This window comes from Aquarana catesbeiana, linkage group LG03 (assembly GCF_042186555.1).
Source record: "Aquarana catesbeiana isolate 2022-GZ linkage group LG03, ASM4218655v1, whole genome shotgun sequence".
Classification (NCBI taxonomy): domain Eukaryota; kingdom Metazoa; phylum Chordata; class Amphibia; order Anura; family Ranidae; genus Aquarana; species Aquarana catesbeiana.
In genome coordinates this window covers 709,123,714-709,148,896 of record NC_133326.1, presented here as the reverse complement: position 1 = coordinate 709,148,896, position 25,183 = coordinate 709,123,714, and the positions used below count along the sequence as shown (strand labels likewise).

General features: G+C 46.2%; 1 protein-coding gene across 1 annotated transcript in view; it reads left to right on the top strand.

Annotated features, from left to right (window-relative positions):
* LOC141133631 (solute carrier family 12 member 9) overlaps positions 1-18,794 on the top strand; it is a gene marked incomplete in the record, with an annotated part of 40,615 nt that extends 21,821 nt beyond the window's left edge. The window contains 4 exon segments of the mRNA XM_073623120.1: positions 3,014-3,206; positions 9,246-9,420; positions 11,050-11,196; positions 11,282-18,794. Of these exon segments, the coding sequence (XP_073479221.1) occupies positions 3,014-3,206; positions 9,246-9,420; positions 11,050-11,196; positions 11,282-12,120 (1,354 nt within the window).
* Positions 18,795-25,183: the final 6,389 nt, after the last annotated feature.

The following is a 25,183-nucleotide window of genomic DNA, read 5'->3' as shown; positions in this document are numbered from 1 at the left end:
TTTTTAGTCCATTACTGTGAGTTGGAAGCCCCATTTTAAATTCAATTTTAGCTGTCCTCGGAGGGGACAGGGAGGGGGCGGGACGAGCGTCATCAGATTACATACAGTGAGAATCTCCTGTTTACTTGGCGGCCCCTGTAATAGGAACTCCCGTCTCCTGGGCCACCATTGGACCACTGTTCTGTCTATCATAGGATATTCTCACTGTATGTAATCTGTCGGCTCTTGTCCTGCCCCCCTCCCTGTCACCTCTAGGCTGCAGATGGGTATCGAACAGGCTGCATTGATGGCGATGGCGTGGCTGCTGCGTTGATGGCGATGGCGAGGCTGCTGCGTTGATGGCGATGGCGAGGCTGCTGCGTTGATGGCAATGGTGAGGCTGCTGCGTTGATGGCAATAGTGAGGCTGCTGCGTTGATGGCAATGGTGAGGCTGCTGCGTTGATGGCAATTGTGAGGCTGCTGCGTTGATGGCAATTGTGAGGCTGCTGCGTTGATGGCAATTGTGAGGCTGCTGCGTTGATGGCAATGGTGAGGCTGCTGCGTTGATGGCAATGGTGAGGCTGCTGCGTTGATTGCAATGGCCAGGCTGCTGCGTTGATGGCAATGGCCAGGCTGCTGCGTTGATGGCAATGGCCAGGCTGCTGCGTTGATGGCAATGGCCAGGCTGCTGCGTTGATGGCAATGGCCAGGCTGCTGCGTTGATGGCAATGGCCAGGCTGCTGCGTTGATGGCAATGGCCAGGCTGCTGCGTTGATGGCAATGGCCAGGCTGCTGCGTTGATGGCAATGGCCAGGCTGCTGCGTTGATGGCAATGGCCAGGCTGCTGCGTTGATGGCAATGGCCAGGCTGCTGCGTTGATGGCAATGGCCAGGCTGCTGCGTTGATGGCAATGGCCAGGCTGCTGCGTTGATGGCAATGGCGAGGCTGCAGATGGGCATTGATCAGGCAGCCTTGATGGCAATGGTGAGGCTGCAGATGGGCACTGACCCCTTATTTTGATTCAAAGTTCCTTATTTAAAAGTTTTTTTTCCTGAAACTTCCCTCTTAAAATGAATGTGTGTGTCGCCGATAAATACGGTAAATGGGCTGCCTTTAGACCCCTTTTCCTTTCCGATCAGGTTCCGCCTGTCAGCTTTTCAGGGCGGAGCTGATTGGACACACCATGCACCCCTATGCAGCAGCGGATGTCAGCGGTTACATGTCCGATATACGAACCTGTCAAATCCAGACGGACGGTGGTCCTGTTTTACCATCCGTCTGATGGATCGGATGGGATCGGATAAAAATGGACAGGCGGTCCCCTTTTCATCCGATCTCTCCATAGAGGACAGCGGGGGGGGGGGGGGGGGGGTGTTTGACTGGTCCATCTCAGCACAGTGAGTGGAGACTGACCTGTCATCCTCCCTGCTCAGTGGGGATCAGCAGATCGATTCCCCCCCCCCCACGCTGAGCAAAAATGGACGTGCCCCGTGTGAAAGGGGCCTAACTGGCAGTGTTCTGATGTCGAACGTCACCTCTGAAGGGTAAAATCAACTTTATTGCTCAGCACAAGCACAATTGCTTTGCGTACGCTCTGTTGTTTTACCCTTCCCTGACAGAGTAGTGTTTTCTTGTATGTAATGCATTTTTGCACTCGTAATTTGTATCTGCATCCATTGGGATTTTTTTTTATCCTGTTTTTTTCCTACTTGCTTTTTAACTTTTTTTTTCCAATAAAAGGTAATTCATTTTTCAACATGTCTGATGTTTGAGGAGTCCCTGCCCCCCCCCCTCCCCCCAAAAAAACAAAGTCCCACTAGAGGAAACCCTTTTGTAGCTCAGTTACCCAGAATTTGTTTTCATGTCTGTGCATCACCTGAGGCCAGTCCATTCACTGGGTATATGGAAGGGTTTAGCACCACTTCCCTACCGGGCACTTGTACCCCCTTCCTGCCCAGACCAATTTTCAGCTTTCAGCGCTGTCGCACTTTGAATGACAATTGCGCAGTCATACAACACTGTACTCATATTAAATTTGTATAATTTATTTTCACACAAATAGAGCTTTCTATTGGTGGTATTTAACCCCTTGCCAACCAGCGCACGACGATGTACAATGGCACGGCTGGGCAAATGGGCATACAGGTGCGTCCCCTTTAAATCGCGGCATTGTGGGCGCACGCGCCTGCCGCGTGCTCTGTGAGCATTGCCGTGGGTCCCGCAGACTCTATGTCCCGCGATCGTGTCATGGAGCGGCAAACATGAACTTCATGGGTATAAGCAAACATTTTTACTGAATGTAACTGATTTCTTTCAGTGAGTATTGTTGTGATTATCTGTGATTGGCCAGAGCTAATCTCATGGTACAGATGGGCTGTGATTGGCCCTGTCTTTACCATGTGATCACTGTGACCAATCACAGCTAGCAACACAATTGTATACAATGGATGGCATGAAAGGAAGCCATCCATTGTTTACAGCGGTCATGTGATCTGCTGTGATTGGTCACAGCGATCACATGGTACCAGCAGGTACGGTGATCGGTCATGGCGGCCGTATGGCGGGAGGATGTCATATAAGTGGTTAAAGCTGACCTAAAAAAATCAGAGGGGTCAACCCTTCACATAATGTGCAAGCATGCAGTGCAGGAGTTAATTTTTCCGAGACACCCGGCTGTATTCTCGGCATGGGCCATACAGTTTACACCAAGGACAAATAACTCGCTATGAGCCACAGAAAAAGGTTGTTAGGCAAAATGGACTCTTCATGACTCTAGAAAAACTCTCCTTTTATGATTTTTAGATTTTTTTTTTTATTGGAGTTTATTTCTGCTTTAAAGGTTTTCAATGTTTTCTTTGTCTTTGCAGCTATTGCTTAGCATTGAGTTCTCTTGTTTTGACTTTTTGTTTAACCAATATTCCTGTTTCCTCAACCGTTAGGAATTCAGATGTCATTAACTGTTAATGTAACGCAATGTTGCACAGCCAGGAATGGCTCATCTGGTGATATTTGCCTCTGTTGTCTCCTCCACAGTCCGACGTTCCGTCTTTTCTCCTGGCACTCCTGCCTGCTGGGAATCCTGAGCTGTCTGGTCATGATGTTCCTGATAAACCCAGCCTACGCCTCGGGCAGCATCGTCCTCTTACTCCTTCTGCTGGGGACCATCCACTTCAGAAGTGGCAGCAGTAGCTGGGGCTACATTAGCCAGGCCCTCATCTTCCATCAGGTAAGGGTTGAGGAAACCACCGCTTGGGCAGGGGTAGGTATCCCCAGAGAGGTGGAGATCTGCTTAAAATACATGAAAGTAACCAAATGTTACCAGGGCACAATTTAAAGGGGGATGTGATCAAATGGCTCAAATTAGAGTGAGTGTGGTCAATTATGATAGGGGGATAAAATAAATCATGCATTGATTTTCAATGTGCATCTCCCCCCCCCCAATAAGGCTTCCCTTACCTAAGTAGTCAGTGTGGAGCCCAAGCAACCTCTCCTCTTACATTGGTGAGCCCCCATTATAGTGCTTCCAGTATACTGCTCTCCATTATAGTGATGCTCATCATTGTTTTATTAGTAAGTACCCTTAGTGCCAACATTACGTGCCCCCCACAGTGCAATCATGTCACCCCATCGCCACCATTACTTCCCTCTAGTGCTACCATGTCACCTCTCCCTATATTCCCAGTGCCACCATTACGTGCCCTCAGTGCAATCATGTCACCCCAGTGCCACCATTACTTCCCTCTAGTGCCACCCTGTCACGCCACCCTCTACTCCCAGTGCCACCATTATGTTCGCCCAGTGCAATCATGTCACCCCAGTGCCACTATTACTTCCATCTAGTACTACTGTGTCACCTCACCCTATATTCCCAGTGCCCCCAGTGCAATCATGTCACCCCAGTTCCACCATTCCTTCCCTGTAGTGCTACCATGTCGCCTCACCCTATATTCCCAGTGCCACCATTACATGCCCCCAGTGCAATCCTGTCACCCCAGAACCACCATTACTTTCTCTAGTGCTACCATGTTACCTCTCCCTATATTCTGAGTGCCACCATTACATGCCCCCAGTGCAATCATGTCACCCCAGCGCCACCATTCCTTCCCTCTAGTGCCACCCTTTTGCCTCACCCTATATTCCCAGTGCCACCATTACATGCCCCCAGTGCAATCATGTCACCCCAGTGCCACCATTACTTCCCTCTAGTGCCACCCTGTCACGCCACCCTCTACTCCCAGTGCCACCATTATGTTCGCCCAGTGCAATCATGTCACCCCAGTGCCACTATTACTTCCATCTAGTGCTACCGTGTCACCTCACCCTATATTCCCAGTGCCCCCAGTGCAATCATGTCACCCCAGTGCCACCATTCCTTCCCTGTAGTGCTACCATGTCACCTCACCCAATATTTTCCCAGTGCCACCATTACATGGCCCCAATGCAATCATGTCACCCCAGTGCCACCATTGCTTCCCTCTAGTGCTACCATGTCACCTTACCCTATATTCCCAGTGCCACCATTACGTGCCCCCAGTGCAATCATGTCAACCCAGCGCCACCATTACTTCCCTCTAGTGCCACCCTGTCATGCCACCCTCTACTCCCAGTGCCACAATCATGTCACCCCAGTGCCACCATTCCTTCCCTGTAGTGCTACCATGTCGCCTCACCCTATATTCCCAGTGCCACCATTACATGCCCCCAGTGCAATCCTGTCACCCCAGAACCACCATTACTTTCTCTAGTGCTACCATGTCACCTCTCCCTATATTCTGAGTGCCACCATTACATGCTCCCAGTGCAATCATGTCACCCCAGCGCCACCATTCCTTCCCTCTAGTGCCACCCTTTTGCCTCACCCTATATTCCCAGTGCCACCATTACATGCCCCCAGTGCAATCTTGTCACCCCAGCGCCACCATTCCTTCCCTGTAGTGCTACCATGTCGCCTCACCCTATATTCCCAGTGCCACCATTACATGCCCCCAATGCAATCATGTCACCCAGGTGCCACCATTGCTTCCCTCTAGTGCCACCCTCTTGCCTCACCCTATATTCCCAGTGCCACCATTACCTGCCCCCAGTGCAATCGTGTCACCCCAGCACCACCATTACTTTCTCTAGTGCTACCATGTCACCTCTCCCTATATTCTGAGTGCCACCATTACATGCCCCCAGTGCAATCTTGTCACCCCAGCACCACCATTACTTCCCTCTAGTGCCACCCTGTCACACCACCCTCTATTCCCAGTGCCACCATTATGTTCGCCCAGTGCAATCATGTCACCCCAGTCCCACCATTACTTCCATCTAGTGCTACCGTGTCACCTCACCCTATATTCCCAGTGCCACCATTATGTCCCTGCAGTTCCCCAGTGGCCTGTCCTTCTTTTTTTCCAACTTGCATCTTCTTTAAAAACCACTTGACCTCCGGAAGATTTACTCCCCCTTCGTGACCAGGCCGTTTTTTGCGATATGGCACTGCGTTACTTTAACTGACAATTGCGCGGTCATGCAACACTGTACACAAATTGATGTCCTTTTTCCCCCCACAAATAGAGCTTTCTTTTGGTGGTATTTGATCACCTCTGCATTTTTATTTTTTTTTTTGCGCTATAAACTAAGACCACTTTGAAAAAAAAAAAAATGATATTTTTTACTTTCTGCTATAAAACATATCCAGTTAAAAAAAAATCTAATTGATTCATAAATTTAGCCCAAAATGTATTCTACTACATATTTTTGGTTTAAAAAAAAAATCCCAATAACCATATATTGATTGGTTTGCACAAAATTTATAGTGTCTACAAACTATGGTGTGTGTATATATACTGGATTTTTTTTTTTTTTTTTTTTTTTAATACTAGTAATAGTGGCGATCAGTGACTTCTAGCGGGACTGTGATTTTTGCAGTAGACAATGTGATACTTTTTGGGAACCAGTGACACTAATACAGTGATTCGTGCTAAAAATACACACTGTCACTGTACTAATGACACTGGCTGGGAAGGGATTAAACATCAGGGGGTGATCAAATGGTTAAATGTGTGCCTAAGCAGTGTTTATGTGTACTTCGTGTGCTAATTTTACTAAGGGATGTGCATTGCAGGGAATCAACATCCCAGCACATAAGATAAATCATGCGTTGGTTGTCATTGTGCCCCCCAGATGTTAAGGCTTTCTGGTCAGTGGGGAGCCCAAGTAATATTCCCTTTACATTGGTGACCCCCCCATTATAGTGCCTTCAGTATACTGCTCTTCATTATAGTGATGCTCTTCATTATTGTATTAGTAAGTACCCCTAGTGCCACCATTATGTCACCCCAGTGCCACCATTATGTCCCCCAGGTCCTGTGTCCCCTATCATTTATTGAACTTGCATCTTCTTTAACTACCTCAGTACCGGGCACTGTCACCCCCATCTTGCCCAGGCCATTTTTTTAGCTTTCAGCGCTGTCACTCTTTGAACGACAATTGCGCGGTCATGTAACACTGTACCCAAACAAAATGTTTATCATTTTTTTTTCTTCTCACAAATAGAGCTTTCCTTTGGTGGTATTTGATCACCTCTTTCTTACTAAAAAAAAAAAAATAAAAAAAAATTTTGAAAGGGGGAAAAAAAAAAAAAAAAAGGTTTTCTTAGTTTCTGTCAGTAAATTTTGTAAATAAGTAATTTTTTCTCCTTCACAGATGTGCGCTGATGAGGCTGCACTGATGGGCACTGATAGGCTGCAATGAAGGGCATTGATAGGTGGCACTGAAGGCCACTAATAGGTGGCAGTGATGGGCACTGATTGGTACTGGTAGGTGACACTGATAGGCACCACTGGTGGGCACTGATTGGCACCACTGGTGGGCATTGATAGGTGGCACTGATTGCTGGCACGTGGCACTGTGGGCACTGACTCGTGACCCTGGCAGGCGGTACTGGTTGACACATATGAAGCGGCTTCGCCTCTTCCTCTTCGGGACCGATGTCCCTTCAACAGAATCCGGTGATCGGCTTTTTTTTCTCCTCTCGTTGTCGGCGTGAGAAAAAAAAAAGATTACCGATCTTCTGTTTACATCACATGATCAGCTGTCATTGGCTGACAGCTGATCACGTGGTAAGGGGCCAGGATCAACCCCTTACTCTGATCTGTGATCACCCGAGTCTCATTGACTCGGGTGATCACAGTGCGCGTCCTTCAGAGGGGCGTGGCGAGCATGCAAAGGGGAGGACGTCTATTTGACGGCCTCCCGGCAAAGCAGATCCGCGCTGTAGCTGTCATTCGGCTATAGTGCGGGTCTGAAGGGGTTAAAGTATAACTAAAGGCAAAATTTTTTTTTTTTTTTTTTTAAATTTTAAATAGAATGGAGATGTGTTTGGACACTTGTCGGCTTTTATTGCTGTCTGAGTCCTCGTTGGGAAGATTCATCCTCTCTATTTATCCAGTCTACCATTATCATTGAAAGCGAAAGTAAAAGAAGATCCCAAATTTTGTGTTGTCTCCAGAAAAGTAATAGAGGGAAAACGTTCCAATGGGGACATTAGTTCTCGTGACCTGGGGGGGGGGCAAGGAGTTCCCTTGATTTGCAGGGATGTCCTCTGACTTCCTGTTTTGGCTATGGGACAGGAAGTGAAGGGAAATCTCCACTATGGGACAAAGATGGCAAAAATGAACCTTACGGGGGTTATAACCCTCCCTTGCTCTAATCAAAATGGGGGGGGGGGGGGGTTGCCTTTTAGTTATACTTTTAAAGTGGTCTCCCAACTCAGAGATGAGCCACGTGTGTGCAGTACCCAAGGTGCAGAGTTCATCCTTCTTCATCTCATGTCCTACACACTTGTACTGATATGTGTTGCATTCGCAGGGACAGGCTGAGCCACTGCCCACTCCACCAGTCAGCGTACCTCTGTTACCTCACTACCAGTAACAGAATGGGGTCCCAATGAGCACATAGTGTGGACCTTAAAGCAGAGTTGCACCAAAAAGTAGAAGTTCCACTTTAAGCACTCCTCCCCTCCCCTTACATGCCATATTTGGCATGTAATTTTTTGGAGGGGAGCAGGCACCTAGTTTTGACAGGTACCCAGCTCCCACTTCCGCTCTCGCCTTCTAGGCGACTCCTCCTCTCCCCCTCCCTCCCTCCCTCCCATCAATCTTCTGGGACACATCACAGGTCCCAGAAGTTTGCCCGTCCACCGAGAAGTAGCAGCACGACTCGTGCATGCGCACCTGGCTGTGAAGCCGCAAGCCATCACAGCCAGGTACCCACACTTACAATGCTGGTACTCCCAGTGACCAACAGAGATGAGACAGCTAGGAAGGGAGTTCAAATACCAACCCCCACGCTAGCAGAGAACCTGTCACCTATCAGGTACCATGCCAACAACTGGTTGCTGTTTCTCCTTGTAGTTACTCATGAACCTCTACCATAGTAATGTTACATGTACCCCATACTGTGGTTCTTTTGATGATATGCCAAATCCTCACATGCAGCCCTTGAATAACTTCAGGCCAGGCTCTGAGCAGTTAAATCGACATTTACTATAACTTGGCAAACATGTATGGCATGCAATAACATTCCGTTCCTAACTAAACCTAACTGTGGCTGCCCAAGGTTACATGCACAGGGGGAGTCTTAGAGGAAAGTCCATGCTTGGTAGTGCTCCAACAGAGAATTCCATGTTCCAGGGTTCTTCTGGTTAATTGGCGTTCCAGAGCGGACCCTGGGTGCTAACTACACAGAGACACACACACACAGTCAGCAACCTGCCTACAAACCCACTGGAAAAAAATTACCTTTTATACTATTCTGTCCCTCAGAGCTTTGCTATAGTAAAGAGTGATGGCCTCCATCAGAAACTTGACATCCAATACACCTCTGGGAGGTGTGGACCCCTTAATCTCCTCGCAGTTGAAACCACAGCATATGGCAGGGAACACGACCTACAACACACCCAGAAGTGTGTTGGATGTGAAGATTCTGTTGGAAGGAGTAGCTATTAAGTAGTTTGGAAATCTGTGGAATGGGCTTTGGTACAGGTGAGTGTAAAAGGTCTTCTCTTGAATGTGTTTTTTTTTTCTCTTTTAATCAATCTGTTGATTCCAGTTTTACTCAAAGCCCATGCTTTCAAAAAGTTAGATTTGCATGAATCGGGCACCTTATTTGCACAATTTTATAGAAAAGCTTAGACCTAGATCTGTATGTCCACATATTACATTAGTCGAAGAACTTGTTCTGCATTAGTCAAAGGACGCTTTGTCTCTTTCTGTCTCAGGTCAGAAAATATCTCCTTCTCCTCGATGTACGGAAAGAGCATGTTAAATTCTGGAGGCCACAAATTCTTCTTATGGTGTCCAACCCTCGCACCTCCTGCCACCTTATAAAGTTCATCAACGATCTGAAGAAAGGTGGTCTCTACATTTTGGGTCACGTAGAGACCGGAGACTTGGGTGAGTTTCCCCAGTCAAGGTAATCCTGACTGCCATTATGAGTGTGTAGCGCTATCCCCAAAGGAGTAACTGTAGGTAACAGGTTCTTTCCCCACCCAGTGCAGAGGCCACTAGGCACACAGCAACAGTTCACTTGCTCTGGCTCAATAATAGGTCTAGGGCAGGCATCACTAAATGGTGGACCGGATGCAGACTGAGTCACTGTCCCATGTGAATGGGGGGGGGGGGGGGGGCAGAGCCAAGGGGAACTTCAATGTGAATAGGGGGGCAGAGCTTAGTGGGGCTGCAATGTGAATGAGGAGCAGAGCTGAGGGGGCTGTAATGTGAATGGGGAGAGCAGAGCTTAGGGGGGGGCTGCAATGTGAATGGGGGCAGAGCTTAGGAGGGCTGCAATGTGAATGAGGAGCAGAGCTGAGGGGGGCTGCAATGTGAATGGGGGCTGAGGACATTGCTGTGGGAGGATGTGAAGGTGGGGGCAAAGGACACTACTGGGGGGGTAGGGGACACTACTGTGGGGGGGGGGTGATGTGAAGAGGGGGCAGAGGACACCACTGTCCAGGGAAAACTGTGATGTAAAGGGGACTGAGAAAACTGAAGTAAAAACGAGATTCTGATTTCAGAGGGGGGCTGTAATGTGAACGATCTGTGTCATCGCACAAACAAGTGATTCATTCAGACCTCGGCTGGAAGAAAATTTTACAGATCGGACCTCCGTGAACTTTAATTCAATACCCCTGGTCTAGGGGATGTTTTTCTTCTCTCAGAATTGGCAGAAGCACATCTGCACTAGGCCATAGTAACACATTGTTTCACTCCCAGCTGTAGACCAGGAGAATATTGGAGCATACTGTATATAGGAAATGTATGTAGACTGGAACAGTCTAAGTTTCCCACAGCTGATGACCACAGGATAGGTTTGGACAGTTATTAGGAGCAGACTGGAAGAGTCTGAGTTCTTGCAGCTGAATACCACAAAAAAAAAAATGGCGCGCTAGGAACACTGGAGCAGTTTGTAACATCCACAGCTGGGAACCATAGATAAACTGCAGTTCAAGAGATTGGGCCCTACTCAAGAATTCCAGTTTAAGCAAAGCCATTGGCTCGATCCAGAGGGGGGAGTAGTCCAGCAGCCAATCCAGAAGGTTTCAGGACATAGCAGCCCCCTGAAGCACACAGCACCCCTTCCACCAGGGGAAGAACAAATCTCCTTGGACTCCTAGATATTTACCTGCCTCCCATCCACCATCTGGGCACACCACCTCTGCAGGAACTGGATGGGGGAATGTAAGAGCCCTGCCTAGGCATTTGAATTTCCCTGCCCTGAGCTCTGCAAAGTTCTCAGCTGGCTCGGGGGGAATCAATCGAATTCCCAGACATTAGATCCAGAACAGCCCAAAATAGCAGATCACAGCAACTCTGGCTACAGAGCAAGCTACATTAAGTTTACCTAGCATCCTTAACCTAGGAGGATGCTACATCTAGTTGTATTTTATATTTTGATATGAAGTACAGTAGTAGTGGATTGTAAATGCTACCAAAGCAGAAGGTGGAAGAAAGCCACGAGTAAAGGCAATCTCCATTAAGACATGTTAAAATTTTTAACAATCTGTATATTTTATTCTATTACAGATGCTCTTCCTTCAGACCCAGTTCAGGCTCATTACAGCTTCTGGCTTAGTCTGGTTGATAAACTCAATGTCAAAGCATTTGTGGACCTCACCCTGAGTCCAAGTGTCCGACATGGAACGCAACAGCTGCTGCGAATTACTGGGCTTGGTAGGTTTTAACACCAAAATGTCACCATCACCTCTCCACTCTTCTCCATACCTACAACTTACATTTTCTTCTTCTTACTCTTCAGGTGGAATGAAGCCAAACATGCTGGTCCTGGGATTCTATGACAACTCCTGCCCTGATGACTACTTTCTTCAGGATTCTGCTTTCACTCCAGGTCTTTCACCCCGAGACGACCCGTTTGGTGTTGACGCCACCTCTTTGCAGGCCCATTTTCCCCCCGTCCGAAGTCCTGAAACTCCTCATCACGTTACTCCTAAGGAGTATGTTGCAATGATCTGTGATGCTCTGAAGATGCATAAAAATATTGTCTTGGCTCGGAATTTTTCATCTTTACTAAGGCCAGGAACCCCAGGATCAGATTCTGCCATGTATATTGATGTGTGGCCTCTGGATCTCCTCCGACCTCAAGCTTCAGCCTATGTGGATGTTTGTAGCTTGTTTCTTCTGCAGATGGCATGCATTCTAAATATGGCCGCCTCATGGCGCCGTTACCAGCTCCGTGTCTTCCTTTGCGTAGAGTCAAGAAGCCCAAATGGTAGTGGCACTAGCAATGGCTGGCTAGCAGCAGAAGTGAAATTCCGGGAACTGCTTGCCAAGCTTCGCATCCGTGCCTCCATCCGTGTGGTCTCCTGGGACAGAGTGGCCATCCTACGGGGACAGAACTGTGAAGGCCAAGGCCTCACCCGTGAGCCCATTCCTGGTGAGTATCTAAACGCTGCCAACCGTGTAGTGTTAGAGGAGGGTGGTGCTGAGTCGGCTGTAAGGTTCCTCTATCTCCCACGGCCTCCTGCTGACTCTTCTCTTCATGAATGCTACTTGGAGGAATTAGATGCGCTCACGGTGGGTTTGGGGCCAACGTTGCTCATTCAAGGCCTAACACCAGTTACATGCACTGAACTTTGAGAAACGTGGTTACTGCCCACAGATCTGTAATCTGCCATTCTTAGAAGCTGTCCTATAAGAATTTTTCATCGTTCTATTCAAAGCAACTCCAGTTCTGCTTTACAACTTATAGCAGCATTAACCTACTATATTCTCCATCTCATCTATAAATCGTTTCACTCCACACCCCTGAGACATAAGGTACATGGGGGGAACAGTTTACACCTACGCCGAAAGAACGACTGAAAACCCTGTTGCTGGATTTTGGAACCCTTGAGGGTACTTCATGATGAATATTCGAGACTTATGCCGCGTACACACGAGCGGACTTTATGGCAGACTTTGCCCGGCGTACTGGATTTCGTCGGACAATTCGATAGTGTGTGGGCTCCAGCGGACTTTGTTTTCTCAAAAGTTGGATGAACTTAGATTTGAATCATGTTTCAAATCTGTCCGACGGACTCGAGTCCGGTCGAAAAGTCCGCTCGTCTGTATGCTAGTTCGACGGACAAAAAGCCACGCTAGGGCAGCTATTGGCTACTGGCTATGAACTTCCTTGTTTTAGTCCGGTCGTAAGTCATCACGTACGAATTCATCGGACTTTGGTTGATTGTGTGTAGGCAAGTCCGCTCATTCAGAAAGTCCGTCGTAAAGTCCATCGAAAAGTCTGCCGGGCAAAGTATGCTGCAAAGTCCGCTCGTGTGTACGCGGCATTAGGGTTTTTTCTTGTTTTGCTTCCATTCATAGTTGCACTTTACGCAGGTCATTTGCACATATGTTTTGTCTTTTCTGGTTTCTATGCTCATGTTGGTTGGTTGGGGGTCTGTTCTTTTTCTCTCCTTTTATTTTTTACACCATTTTTGATAGAGAAGATTTAATTTTTGCTTTTGACATTGACATTGACATTCCCAGCAGACTTTAGATTATTTTACATTAGGTGGGGTTGACTGATATAACCTGTTTTTGAACTTTTTTATTGTTTTTGTTTGTTTTTACTTGACCACTCGGAGTTCTGAACATCTACTTATCACACTATTAAGATAAATGGATTACATTATCCAAACTATGATTGGTATAAATTGGTTTATATATATGTTATTGTTGGCACATATGGTTTGGCGGCTGTTCTGAGGGTTTTTAGGGGGGCTATCTGACATTTTCACTCTCACCATTTTATTACTCTGAATATTGTCTCTGCATATGACTCCAAAGTCTTCCATGTGCTTCTTTCTCACTTGACCTACTAAGTTCCTAGGATTCTTTAGTAATCATAGACTCTTTGATGCCAAAATGATCTGTGTTAGGTTTGGGATTGGCTGACTTTTTAACTCCTAAACCAATTTCAGTTTTGGGTATATGCTTGTTCTGAGATCTCTGCACCTAGGTTCCAACTCCACCCACTCCTTCTCACCCTGGTAACAGGATCTCACTTTACCTGTAGGATGTTCACAGCAACAGGAGGCATGGTAATATAAAAGAAATAATAGAAAAACTAAAGGCAACTTTTTTGGATAGAGTAGTTGGGTGTTGGAACCCCTCTCAGGCTTCTGTTGCTTTCTGTGTCTCCATTATGGAGATTCACCCTCTCTAATTGTCCTGATCACCTATGTCTCCAGGAATGAAAGTAAGGGGAAATCCAAAATTGAGGTCTCCCCAGAGCAGGAATAATCGGAAAGTCTTCCTATGGGCGACACTTGATTCCGAGAAAACTGTCTAAAAGGAGGTATCCCTTACATTGGAAAAATAACCTCTCACTTCGTGTTCAGTCTACAGGTCAGGGAGTGAAGGGAAATATCCTTAAGGAGACGCAGCTATAAAAACTAATAGAGGTTTAAACCTTACTCTACTCTATCTAAATTTAAAAAAATTATAAATACTGTATACTTTAAAGCATATCTATGTGGCATATTTTTTGTAATCTACACTATGAACAAAAAATGTGGTCTACTGTTCCTCTCCACACTCTAGCACTGTTCCCTACTTGTTCCTTCATCCTATGCCATTGTTCTCTTCCAAATAAAATCATGGCCGTTGTCCTTCATACCACTTTCAGTAATCCAGGCTGTCATAGACACGCCCCAAGGGGTTTCACTCCAGAAGGAAGGACTTCTCACTGCCCTGTTAGAAGAGCAAGGACTTGTGACATCACAGGATTATTTAAAGACTGAAGAAACAGGGTAAGCATAGATTATTTAAAACAAAAATAAAGTCCAAGGGGGACTTCAGGGAAGGGGGAAGTTGAGGGGAAAGCCAAAGCTTTCCTTTTTTTTTTTTTTTTTTTTTTCCATTTTACTAAAGGATGGGGTTAGGCCTAAAACCACTGTCAGCTTTTATTTCTTCCTGTTTCCCCAACGCAGAGGTTGGGGAAACACTGTCACCTGGACAGGAAGCTAGTGGAAACCTCTCTAAAGGTGGCCAATGATGGATCGAAATTCTGCCGATTCAGCATGGATCGGACAATTTTCTATCCATCTATGGGCAGGCTGGTTGTACAAAAGTCGATTTATCGATCAACTTCTATACAGCCAGTCTGTCAGGTCTTTTTTCGCTTTATCAATGCAGCCAGCTATAACTGGCAGCATTGATCGGTGTAGTCTGATGGTGGGAAACTCTCCCTGCTATCCAGAATACAATGGCTCTGCCGGAGGCATTTCCCCATCCACACTGAGTGTGTTGATGGGGGAATTTCAATGATATTTCTTTGTTCAACCAGTAGGCATCTTCTTCTATGGCTTGTCGAACAAAGACCCCACAGCAATAAAAACCTCAGTTTTTTTTTTTTTTTCTTTTCTTTTCTTTTCTTTTTTTTTTTTTTTTTTATGCTAAAGTTTTCATCAGCTTGCTATAATTTGATTTGTGTCCCTTCTGGTAGCCTCACTTTTTTTTTTTGTTTGGTAAACCCCCTTTATCAGGACAGGTGCTGAGAAAGATCCAGCAGCTATAAAAAATTTTACTCGTTCTCTCGTACACATTGCCAGTATCCCACCAACAAATGACTGCGGAATATGGTTAGATATGCCATACTCCATACCCTTAATTTAACTTTGGAATCTTTGCAGAATTTTAAGAAAGGCGTTCAGTCGGAGGATAATAAGGAAAAATGAGCAGGTTAATTTCAATTATTTTGGATGGTTATAAACCCAACCATCTAAACTTTAAAGGCAATTTGAATACCAATAGAAGTTATACATATTACACTAGGTTTCAGTCAAACGATAGTTTCGTTTTGAGGGCTTTTTTTTTTTTTTTTTTGGCAGGTATAGATTTGGAGACATGGAGGTGAGTGCAGTTTACACGACTTGCTCCAACAATCCTGTCTTGACAAGCGCACGAGGATCTTTTTTACCTGAGTTTATAAATTTTCTCCTCCTCACATCATTTAGATGATCCATATCTAAGACTGTAGACCAGGGTTTCTCAACTAGGGTTCCTCCAGAGGTTGCTAGGGGTTCCTAGCAATTTCTGCCTCTCAGATAAGTTCCCACTGACGCCATTGATCTTTTTAGCTATCTGTAAGCAGGGAATTCTTCCCAATGACCACAAGTGTAAGGAGCATTCTTTCCACTGACCATCACATTAATGTATCAGGAGTTGTAGATGTAGTCATTTTTAGCAAAGTTTCCCTGAGACTGGAAAGTTTATTTCAAGGGTTCCTCTGAGTTGAAAAGGTTGAGAGAGGCTGCTGTAGACAATGGATCCAATGACCTGCTAGCCGTTAAATAGCTGGATTCAGACTTGTGGTCTTCATCAGTTTTGGTCAACATTTAAATGCCAGAATTTTGAGGATCCCAAATGATGATGTCTAGGGCCCAAGAGCTTTGCTAAACCCACAATTGGGTTTCACCTTAAGCACCACTTATTTATGTCACTCCCTTAAAGCACTTGGCAGACTCAAAGGTTGTAGACTTGATTGCCTGGAAGACAATTTGTAGGCCTTTGTTATGAAATATGGAAATCATTTTCTTTACCTTTTTTTTTATTTTTTTAAACTTTTTTTTTTTTAGACTTTTTTTTTTTTTTTGCCACATGTACAGCTAGCTCAAAAAGAAAACCCTTACCCTGGCAAGTAACGTAAATGCTATACCTTTTCTCCACACCACTCAAATGATCCAAATCAATGCGTGTAGACAAGGGTTCAATGACCCCCTAGCCTGTCAATAGCGAGAGTTATGCACCTATTTTCTAAATTGTGGTCAATGTCAAATGTTGGTGACCTTTTTAAATATGGATTCCAAATGAATCCTGGAAATTGGCTTTGTCTCCTCAAATTACCATATTTGTGTAGGAGTCCATTGTTCTGAGAGATCTGGACAACAATGTTCTCTGGAAGATGTATACCAAACCCACACTTATAGGCCACACTTCTAAAATGTTTAAACAACATTTATATTGATGTCATTTCTTCAAAGCCTGAGACCAACTCAAAGATGGTAGACTTCATTGCCTGAAGGACAAGTTGTACATATGCTAGGCCTTTGTACTGCAATAATGAAATATTTTTATTATCTTTCATTCTTTATTTTTTTAGCCTCAAGTACAGGCAGCTCACTAGTAAAATCTTCCATTACTTAAATGGTATAACCCTTTTGCTTACTAGCAGCACTCCCTTTCTCTTTTGGGTTAAAGAATGTTTCTTTAAATATCTAACATTGCCATGTATTTTTGTTTAACCTGCTACTAATTTATTTTGGTTAAAGAAATGTAAAGTTCTCTTTTCTTTTGAATATCATTTTACTGGTTTGCTGTTTTGAAGTGAGAAAAATGTAAGCCTTTTTACTGTTTGGGAAGAAAATCCACCAGATGACGATGGGTACCAATCCATTGCGATAGAAAGGTGATTGTGTTTGGTTCTGCTGTGTCAAAAATATCCCTTACTACGTTAAACTTTTAGCATGGTTGGCTGAATCTGTTCAATTACAAAAATAATAGATATTATTACAGGAAATTTTAATCTTGGTGGGAATTCCACTTTGGTCAAAGAAAAAATGCAGTCAACACTTTTTGATGAACACGTTAAACATGGTATCAACTGAGGTAGGGTACTATACATTAAACCGGATGAAAATCCTATATCTATATTTGGCCTTCCGTTTAAGCTAGTTAACAAAAAAAAATTGTGAATATGTGGCAAAATTTCTTGCCCAGAGATTGTTAGTTACAGCACTTCCCGTTTTTTAGACTGACACCAAGCCACTACCTTTAAATTAGCAGCAGCTTTGTTAGGTTGGCCATACACTGTTCAAATCTCGGATGGTTCAGCAGGAAGCGGCGAGTTCGAACCGGTAATGGGCAGGCTTGAATGTACCAAGATGATGAATCAACTTGGATACAACCAGCCTGCCAAATTCTCTTAAGATTACCGGGAGCAGACAATAGCTCGGCTGGAGGTATTCCCATGTCAGCACTGTCTGTGTTGATGGTGGAGTCATACAAATTCCTTTCTTGCAACGCATGGTTGCAGGAAAGAATTTTGCACTGTGTATGGCCTGCCTTAGCCAGCCATGCTAATTTCTTCAATTGGCAGTTGGGCTACCTATCAGGTCTTCAGCAGGAATTCACAGACTGGGTGGAGCAGCTCAACCATAATAAAGTCCACAGCAGGCTGCTAATTGCAAAGCAGAGGCTTACTTAGCCTAAGAAAGGTGCTGTTACTGGCAGGATCTCCAGTTAGGAAACATTTACAACACAGCCAGATCAGATCAGAAGAGCAAAAAAGTCACTCTTACTCCTTCTCCTGCATTCTTTGTAATATGGGGAATACCTTAGTAGAAAGTTCTTGCTGTTGAATCCCCAATATAAGAATCTAATATATGCTGTTTGGCATTTGCCTCTAAAAGAGTTGATTATCAAGCAAGTTTGTTTTTTTGTTGTTTTTTTGTTGTTTTTTTGGGGTGCAACCAGTTTAAAGAATGCAGTTGTGTGTTTTTTTGAACCAGTTCCAAATAATATGTAGAATTAAAGAGAATTTAGCAAACTTAAATTCTCATCCCTTGTTAATATGTATGCCAGCAAATTATGAGCCACTTTTGAGCCTCAAAGCTTGTTGTAGCTGCAACTGCAATTTAAATTAGATTGGTTTCTAGCATGATTCTCTGGCCTGAATGTCAAGCCTGTTACAGCTCCCACTAGAATGATTTCCTGAGTTTTGATGGGTAAATTGATTGGTTCTACCTGGGTCATATTTGATTAACAAAGCAACACAGCAGTCTCATAAAAGAGGAACATTATAGTTTCAAATGGATTGATTTGTAGCATGACGCTCTGGCCTGGTAGTGGAGCCCATTGCAGCTCCAATATGACCGAGTTCTGTGATGGACAAATCACTTGTTTTTACTTGGGTCATTCATGATTACATAAGCACCACAGCAGTTCTTATTAAACTGGTACATCAGCTTCACCTGTATCTTCACTAACTTGGCCATATGCGCTTCCCAGCAGTGTTGTAGATGCACAGACTTGTAATCTTGTATATAGTAACAAAATGGCACTTTTTCGGATCAAAGGACAATTTAATGGGGCACTCGGTGGGTTCTGCGGGTGACCAGTGCCTTCTTGTCCATGTTTCTGCCTTAGAACCTGCGCTGCATACAACGTAATAGGGTTGAAAGTGTTGTTGTGACTGTTAATGTTTTGTTTTAATAAAGATTCTTTTTTATGTAACCTTTTTGACACAATAAAAATGATAACAAAACGTTTGGATGCTGTTGCTTATTTGATGCAGTATTTATAAGCTCAATGCAATAGGAGATTGTTGGCTTTTGATATTAGAATCTTCCCAAGTACATAATGCTTTTTGCCACCAAGCGGCCATCAACTAGTAACATGTTAGACTCTGCTGAAAAAAAAATTAAATAAATTCATTAAAAAAAAAAAACTTGACATTCTTTTAAAGAATTTACCCAATGGTTTGTCCAGAAACCTTTAGCTGAAAAAAAAAATACCTGTGCCACTTTATGGGCTAAAAAGACAGTGTCTCCTGATTAGGGATGAGCTTCGTGTTCGAGTCGAACCCATGTTCGACTCGAACATCGGCTGTTCGCCCGTTCGCCGAATTCCGAACTTTATGGGCCGTTCGCGCTAAATTCGTGTGGCGCGTCACGGCCCATAATTCACTGCGGCATCGCAGTGCATTGCTGGCTGATGATTGGCCAAGCATGCACTATGACCCGCATGCTTGGCCAATCACAGCGCCGTCAGTAGAGAGAGCTGTAATTGGCCAAAGCCAGGGTGGCTTTGGCCAATTATGGCTCAGGGGATTTAGTACACACCCCACACTATATAAGGCCGCCTGCACGGCGGCCCTGTGTAGTGTGTGTTCCGGTGTGCTGAGAGATAGAGAGAGAGACAGACAGTGTCATTTGAGTTAGATAGATTAGGCAGAACAGTCAGTCAGTTAGCTGCACTTACAGTGTATTGTGTGTATATATATGCATCCCAGGTGTTGCATATATATATATATACACTGTATTCAGTTTAGCTAGATCCGTTCCTGTTATCTTCTATCTAGACTATTTACATTTAATGCAGTGCGTCCTGCTCACAGTGTTCAGCTAGATCCGTTCCTGCTATTTACATTTAGTGCAGTGCGTCCTGCTCACAGTGTTCAGCTAGATCCGTTCCTGCTATTTACATTTAGTGCAGTGCGTCCTGCTCACAGTGTTCAGCTAGATCCGTTCCTGCTATTTACATTTAGTGCAGTGCGTCCTGCTCACAGTGTTCAGCTAGATCCGTTCCTGCTATTTACATTTAGTGCAGTGCGTCCTGCTCACAGTGTTCAGCTAGAGCCGTTCCTGCTATTTACATTTAGTGCAGTGAGTCCTGCTCACAGTGTTCAGCTAGATCCGTTCCTGCTATTTACATTTAGTGCAGTGCGTCCTGCTCACAGTGTTCAGCTAGATCCGTTCCTGCTATTTACATTTAGTGCAGTGCGTCCTGCTCACAGTGTTCAGCTAGATCCGTTCCTGTTATTTACATTTAGTGCAGTGCGTCCTGCTCACAGTGTTCAGCTAGATCCGTTCCTGCTATTTACATTTAGTGCAGTGCGTCCTGCTCACAGTGTTCAGCTAGATCCGTTCCTGCTATTTACATTTAGTGCAGTGCGTCCTGCTCACAGTGTTCAGCTAGAGCCGTTCCTGTTATCTTCCTACTGACAGGCAGGCTTGTCTGGTTACAGTATATAAAGCTACCTGAAGAAAATTACAGGTGTTCTATTTGATCCTATTAGTACCACGGTCAGGCAGCTAGACTATTTACATTTAGTACAGTGCGTCCTGCTCACAGTGTTCAGCTAGATCCGTTCCTGTTATCTTCCTACTGACAGGCAGGCTTGTCTGGTTACAGTATATAAAGCTACCTGAAGAAAATTACAGGTGTTCTATTTGATCCTATTAGTACCACGGTCAGGCAGCTAGACTATTTACATTTAGTACAGTGCGTCCTGCTCACAGTGTTCAGCTAGATCCGTTCCTGTTATCTTCCTACTGACAGGCAGGCTTGTCTGGTTACAGTATATAAAGCTACCTGAAGAAAATTACAGGTGTTCTATCCCAGCTTAGTGCAGCTACAGGCCATTAGTATGTCTGGAAGGCCAAGAAGGAGAGGCAGACAGTCACAAGCCAATAAGAGAGGGCAAGCAGGCTCTGTGTCTAGTGCTGGTCGTGGAGACGGTGCATCCTCATCAGCACGTGGCCATGGGACACGCTTGGCCTTTTTTTCGGCAGCTGGCCGTGTTGAGCCGCAACATGCGGAAGACTTGGTCGAGTGGATGACCAAGCCGTCCTCATCCTCCTCATCCTCTCTCACCCATGCCCAGGGTGCTTTGTCTGGCAAAGCAGCGGCCTCTTCCCTCAGCTCAATGTCATCAGTGACTCCTTCCCTAGCTCCACCATGTCCTCATGAGGATTCCCTCGAACTGTTTGACCACAGTGTTGGGTACATGCTCCAGGAGGATGCCCAGCGTTTGGAAGGCTCTGATGACGATACTGAGCTCGATGAAGGCAGTAACATGAGCACGGACAGAGGGGGTGCCCAAGAAGGACAGCAATCTGGCAGTCATGCTCCCCCTGCTGCAGCATACTGCCAGGTTTGCTCCAGTGATGAGGAGGGAGGGGATGATGAGGTCACTGACTCAACGTGGGTGCCTGATAGGAGAGAGGAGGAGGAGGCGGCGGCACATCACCAACGAGGCAGGATGCCCTCCAGGGGCCAGCCTAAGGGCAGCACATTGACTGCATCACACCCCAAAGCTCCACATGTGCAGGGCGCTGCAGTCTCTGCGCGTTATTCAAAAAGTTCTTTGGTGTGGGCCTTTTTTGAGACGAGTGCATCAGATCGCACCGCTGCTATTTGCAACATATGTCTCAAGCGTATCTCGCGTGGCCAAAACATCTCCCGCTTGGGTACCACATGCTTGACCAGACATATGTTGACCTGCCATGCAGTTCGTTGGCAAGCGTATCTAAAAGACCCACACCAAAGAACAAAGAGGATCTCTCCTTGCTCCTCATCAGCTGAGATTTCCAACCCCACTAGACCTTCAGTCCTCTCTGAGACCTGCAGTGAGAGGAATGAAGGTGTAGAATTAGGTGTGTCACAGCCAAGTACTTGTGGGCAATCTGCTTTTGGTACACCGACGTCAGATTGTACCAGGCAAATTTCCCTGCCCCAGCTGCTGCACCGCCGAAAGAAGTTTGCTCCCAGCCATCCACATGCCCAGCGGTTGAATGCTAGCTTGGCAAAATTGCTAGCACTTCAACTGCTGCCTTTTCAGTTGGTAGACTCTGCCCCCTTCCGTGAGTTTGTGGAATGTGCGGTTCCTCAGTGGCAGGTACCCAAACGCCACTTTTTCTCACGGAAGGCGATTCCGGCTCTCTACCGGCATGTGGAAGGCAATGTCCATGCCTCGCTGGACAGGGCGGTCAGCGGTAAGGTGCATATTACCGCTGACTCATGGTCCAGCAGGCATGGACAGGGACGTTACCTAAGTTTCACGGCGCATTGGGTGACTCTGCTGGCAGCTGGGAAGGATGCAGGACAAGGTGCAGTAGTGTTGGAGGTTGTTCCGCCACCACGCCTCCAAAATGCTGATTGTGACACACCTCTCTTCTCCACCCCCTCCTCTTCTTCTTCCTCCATGGCCTCTTCCTCGGAACTAGCGGTGCTCCGTAGGCGTTCAAGGGGCTACGCAAGTACGCAGGCCAAAAGATGCCATGCGGTGCTTGAGCTGGTGTGCTTGGGGGACAGGAGCCACACTGGGGCAGAGGTTCTGTCAGCTCTGCAGGGGCAGGTTCAGAGGTGGTTGACGCCACGCCAACTTAAGGCAGGAATGGTGGTTTGCGACAATGGCACCAACCTCCTCTCTGCCCTCCGACAGGGACAAATGACCCATGTGCCCTGTTTGGCTCACGTCCTTAACTTGGTGGTGCAGCGGTTCTTGGGCAGGTACCCGGGCTTACAGGATATCCTGAGGCAGGCCAGGAAAGTCTGTGTGCATTTCCGCCGGTCATATAATGCCAGTGCTCGGCTGACGGACCTCCAAAAGGAGTTTAACCTGCCCAAGAACCGCCTAATCTGTGACATGCCCACCAGGTGGAACTCAACGTTGGCCATGCTGCAGCGGCTGCACACGCAGCAGAGGGCCATCAATGAGTACCTGTGCGACTATGGCACCAGGACAGGGTCAGGGGAGCTTGGTTTTTTTTCCCCACGCCAGTGGGCCATGATCAGGGATGCATGCACTGTCCTGTCACCATTCGAGGAGGCCACGAGGATGGTGAGCAGTGACAGTGCATGCATCAGTGACACTGTCCCCCTTGTCCACCTGTTGGAGCACACGCTGCGTGGAATAATGGACAGGGCACTTGAGGCAGAACAGAGGCAGGAAGAGGAGGACTTCCTTAGCTCTCAAGGCCCCCTTTATCCAGACAGTGTTCCTGCGTGCCCGCCGATCACACAGGAAGAGGACGAGGAGGAAGAGGAGGAGGAGGAAGATTGTGTCAGTATGGAGGTGGAGCCTGGCACTCAGCATCAGCAGCAGTCTTTAAGGGATCAGTCCCAAGAAACACATGGACTTGTACGTGGCTGGGAGGAGGTGGCTGCGGACCATGTCGTTCTTAGTGACCCAGAGGACTCCGGACCGAATGCCTCAGCAAACCTACGCTGCATGGCCTCCCTGATCCTGCAAAGCCTGCGTAAGGATCCTCGTATTCGTGGTATCAAGGAGAAGGACCAATACTGGCTGGCAACCCTCCTTGATCCACGTTACAAGGGTAAGGTTGCGGACCTTATCTTGCCATCGCAGAGGGAGCAGAGGATGAAACATCTTCGGGAGGCCTTGCAGAAAGGTCTGTGCAACGCGTTCCCAGAGACTGGGAGGTTACAAACTCCTGTTTCTGGACAACGTGTTGCTGAGGCTTCGGTCAGTCAAAGAAGGAGCGGTGGAGAAGGTGGCCGTCTGACCGATGCGTTCAGACAATTTTTTGGTCCGCAGCCCCAAGGTATGATCGGTTCCAGCAACCATCGCCAGCGTCTGTTTTACATGGTGCAGGAATACCTAGGGGCAAGATCAGACTTGGACACCTTTCCCACCGAAAATCCTCTGGTTTACTGGGTCTTGAGGATGGATCACTGGCCAGAGCTTGCACAGTATGCAATTGAGCTACTGGCCTGTCCTGCATCCAGCGTTCTTTCGGAACGCACATTCAGTGCTGCTGGAGGCGTGGTAACCGATCACAGGGTGCGTCTGTCCACCGACTCGGTCGATCGGCTGACCTTCATAAAAATGAATGGGTCTTGGATCACCACCAGCTACCAAGCACCTGATGCTGATGTAACCGAATAATTTTTTTTGAAATCTCAGATCCCTTCAAAGACTGCCTATGCTGATGCTGAGTGACTATCCCTGAGTAATTATCCTCTTCCTCCTCAATCATCACGCTGATAGCTTGTAAGAACATTTTTGGTTCTGGGCGCCACCACCAGTGCCTAAGGCACAATTTTTCAGCCCCTGTTTAACAGGGGCGTGTAATTACAATTTTTGATGTAATACTTTGCAGCAGGGCTCGTTCCTGCATTCCAACTAGAGTGTCTGTGAGGGGTTGCAGTGTTGTGGCACCAGCACCAGTGCCTAAGGCCCAATTTTTCTGCCCCTGTCTAACAGGGGCGTGTAATTACAATTTTTGATGCAATACTTTGCAGCAGGGCGCGTTCCAACTAGAGTGTCTGTGAGGGGTTGCAGTGTTGTGGCACCAGCACCAGTGCCTAAGGCCCAATTTTTCTGCCCCTGTCTAACAGGGGCGTGTAATTACAATTTTTGATGCAATACTTTGCAGCAGGGCTCGTTCCTGCGTTCCAACTAGAGTGTCTGTGAGGGGTTGCAGTGTTGTGGCACCAGCACCAGTGCCTAAGGCCCAATTTTTCTGCCCCTGTCTAACAGGGGCGTGTAATTACAATTTTTGAAGCAATACTTTGCAGCAGGGCTCGTTCCTGCGTTCCAACTAGAGTGTCTGTGAGGGGTTGCAGTGTTGTGGCACCAGCACCAGTGCCTAAGGCCTAATTTTTCAGCTCCTGTTCAACAGGGGCATGTAATTACAATTCTTGATCTAATATTTCACAGCAGGGCCCTGTGAGGGCTTACAGTGTTGTGGCCACAGCAACACCTAAGGCCCAAATTTCTGCTGAGTATATAGGGCAGGACCCTACTTTCAAACATCTAACTTACAAACGACTCCTACTTGCAAACGGAAGGAGACAACAGGAAGTGAGATGAAATCTACCCCTAGGAAGGGAAATTCTCTCCTGTAAGAGTTAATATGGGAAAACAATTTCTCCTTTCCACTGATGCTTTCCAATCCTTGTTCCACAAAAAAACCCAAATTTTCAAAAAACATTTTTCATTGGGACAAAAAAGTGAGGTTAAATCTTCTGAAGAGGAGGAAAGACAGCAAAACAAATGTCACAGGGGTGATAACCCTTCCCTATGTTTTCCAAAAAGCTTAGAAAAGATTTTTTAGCTGGAGCTAAACACGTTAAAAATGTTCAAAATTACAAACAGATTCTACTTAACAACAAACCTACAGTCCCTGTC